Source organism: Cyphomyrmex costatus, unplaced genomic scaffold (assembly GCF_001594065.2).
Source record: "Cyphomyrmex costatus isolate MS0001 unplaced genomic scaffold, Ccosl1.0 scaffold58, whole genome shotgun sequence".
NCBI lineage: Eukaryota > Metazoa > Arthropoda > Insecta > Hymenoptera > Formicidae > Cyphomyrmex > Cyphomyrmex costatus.
The window spans coordinates 38,705-41,511 of NW_017279979.1; the positions used below are offsets into that span (position 1 = coordinate 38,705).

The following is a 2,807-nucleotide window of genomic DNA, read 5'->3' on the forward strand; positions in this document are numbered from 1 at the left end:
ATCGCGTAAAAAGACCGTGCGCCTACAAAAATAATAATGCTTTATTAATTAATAGTGCTTTAATTGAACCTTTAATCACCATGCTTCTGTTTTCCAGCGCATTTAGAAACAAATTAGTTCATAGAATTTTGTGACAATGCAAATGGTTTCTTATATCTTTTTTATCTTGATTTAAAATACAAAATGAAAGAATATGGGATAAATTCAAGCCATTTTATTTGAACTGATCGGTTCTGAATTTTGTAATTTTGGATAGATCGTTATAAAATTTTAAATTTTGAGTTTAAATTCGAGTTTGGCTATTCAAAAAATCTATAAATTTAGAGTTCTGTTTGGAATTTTTAATTTTTTATGCTTTTTTATACTAATAATAATACTTTTTCATTGCACATCGTCCACCATTTTAAATTTCTGAATTTTGAGCTCAAATTCGAATTCAGCAACTTAAAAAAACCTATTTGAGTCGTGTTTTGTTCAGAATTTGGAAGAATTCGATTTTTGTCTTGAAAAGTGAGCTTTCGATCCATTGTGCACGGGTCTAAATTAACCCAATCGCAGTTTCAGATAATTCTAGATTTTTACTAGATAATTCTGGAGGAAGATTTGTTACTATAAAAGTAAAACTATAATTTGTAATTCACTACGATTATTTGAAAAGTCACAAAAATTTAAAGTTTAACATTCAAATTAACTGAAAAAGAAGGAATTATTAGATGTGTTAAAAATGCGGTTCTAATGTTAGATTAACGCAAAATATTCAAATAATATAATCATACTATATTAAATTAAAATTCGCATATGTTGAAAATTAAATGCAAAATTTACTTTTAATTGCAGACCACGTATTTTTAATATAAATACAAAACATTTTTTACTCCATTCAACAATTCCTTAAAATGATTCAATTTTACATAAAATAGTACTTATTGTTAACAATAATTAAAAATAAATAACATTTTGGACTTTTCCATTCGTAAGGATAAGCGCAATTGGACATACGCGTGCATTTTGCGTTTATTCTTAATAATTATAATATGCCACATATGTATATCAGAATATTCTGATTATTAATAACAATCAGAAATATTCATACTGTTTCGCAGAGTCATCATTCTGTTTAAAAAAATTAATCTACTGAAAGAAATTTTTATCAGAAAGGACTACACTACAAATTTTATGCTATGATATGATATACCGTTAAGTGATCTATGATATCGCCTTAATGATAATAGTGTAGCCTTCCTTTAGCCGTATTATTTCCCGCTATTGACCTCAATTCAACGCTTATCTTCTGCGCTGGATAAATGGCACGGTGGCGAATACACTTTTCTTTCCGAAATTTGCATAGTACGCACCGTGCACGTAATCAACGACCGGCCGGGGGAAGTCGCCCACTCGCCGAACAGGCGTTATCGGTAAACTCACGCTCATGCAACGCAGATATAACTGATCAGCAAGTACGCGCTCGGTTATAGTGTCCGAGATACGGGGGCAGAAACTTGGTTCATTCTTTACTGAAGTCGATTACGAGCGCTTTTATGAGATTAACGGATTTTGTTTACTTTACCATACACGATCGACTAGTATTAAATCTGCGTGTTGTATCGAATACAACGGAACATGATCGTCGCGGTTCTGATAATTTCCCTTGTAATCGGCCTGAGCAATGCAGCGTCGGTCGCGCGTGTCATCCGCGCCGCCTCCCCTGGACCAGTAGATGTCTGTGATAGGTGAGTGAAAATCAAGAGCTGCTTACAATCAAAGAAATAGGGATAATTCCAATATATCATAAACTGTGTATTTTATATTATATGATTTCTAATAGATTGAAATTCTTATTCTCTGTTCCTAGTTCCTTATTCCTTTTATTCTGTGCAGCTCTTCACAGACTATGGTGTAGTCTAGTAACTATACTACATTATACAATATAATGTACTAGACCGCTACTTCCTTATACAAAGTGTCTCAAACCTACGAAATTGTCTCTCGTGAACAGATAGAGCGGATTTAATTGAATTAAAAAGTTATCTAACATTTTGCAATTTTCACAATAGATAATAAAATATTAATTTCTAAAAATCGACTAATAAATACGTGTCCATTTAGTCTAAACGCGGCGCGATACAACCATTTATCGCGAGGAAATGTCTTCTTTCGCTGTTCATGCGTTGCTTAGAAATTGCAAAATAGTGAAGGACATTTTAACTCAGTTTAGTTCGCTCTATCTATTCACGAGAGATGATTCCATAAATCTAAGGCATCTTGTATACAGTATCTAAAAATTGTCTCCAAAAGTTATCAAAAATTATATACTATATATACGTAACATAAAGAGCTATGTGAAATAGTTGATGTAATGCTATTGGTTGATGTAATAGTAAATGTAAACGTAAGGTATATGCAGGGAATGGAAGTAACTCGTTACTTGTAACGAAGTTACAGTTACAAGTTACTTTTTTGGTAACTTTACTGGTAACTGCGTTACTTTCTTTTTTTGGTAACTGTAACGGTAACGAGTTACATTTTTTGGGTAACGGTAACGAAATTTACAGTTACTTTTGTCGTTACTTTGCACACGATTGAATACGGTTCGATTGGATACATGCTATTTATAGCGCTTATCAATAAGACTTGAAAGCCCTTAGACATTCGGCCGTTATGATTCAGTAATTATTTTACACTTCTATCTTCTATGTAATACATAGGACATACAAATATTTCAATTTGCTGCATATTTTACAGGTTTTAGAATTACAAAATTGTGTTTAAAAAAAATTAAAAAATAAATTAAATAATAGTAAAATGAG

The 2,807-nt window shown here is 31.7% G+C and overlaps 1 protein-coding gene across 1 annotated transcript in view; it reads left to right on the plus strand.

Moving 5' to 3' along the window:
• Window positions 1-1,620: 1,620 nt before the first annotated feature.
• Window positions 1,621-2,807, plus strand: part of LOC108779312 (trehalase) — a 30,819-nt gene continuing 29,632 nt past the window's right edge. The window contains exon 1 of the mRNA XM_018546703.1: window positions 1,621-1,730. Within this exon, the coding sequence (XP_018402205.1) occupies window positions 1,621-1,730 (110 nt within the window). The remainder of the gene's footprint in view (window positions 1,731-2,807) is intronic.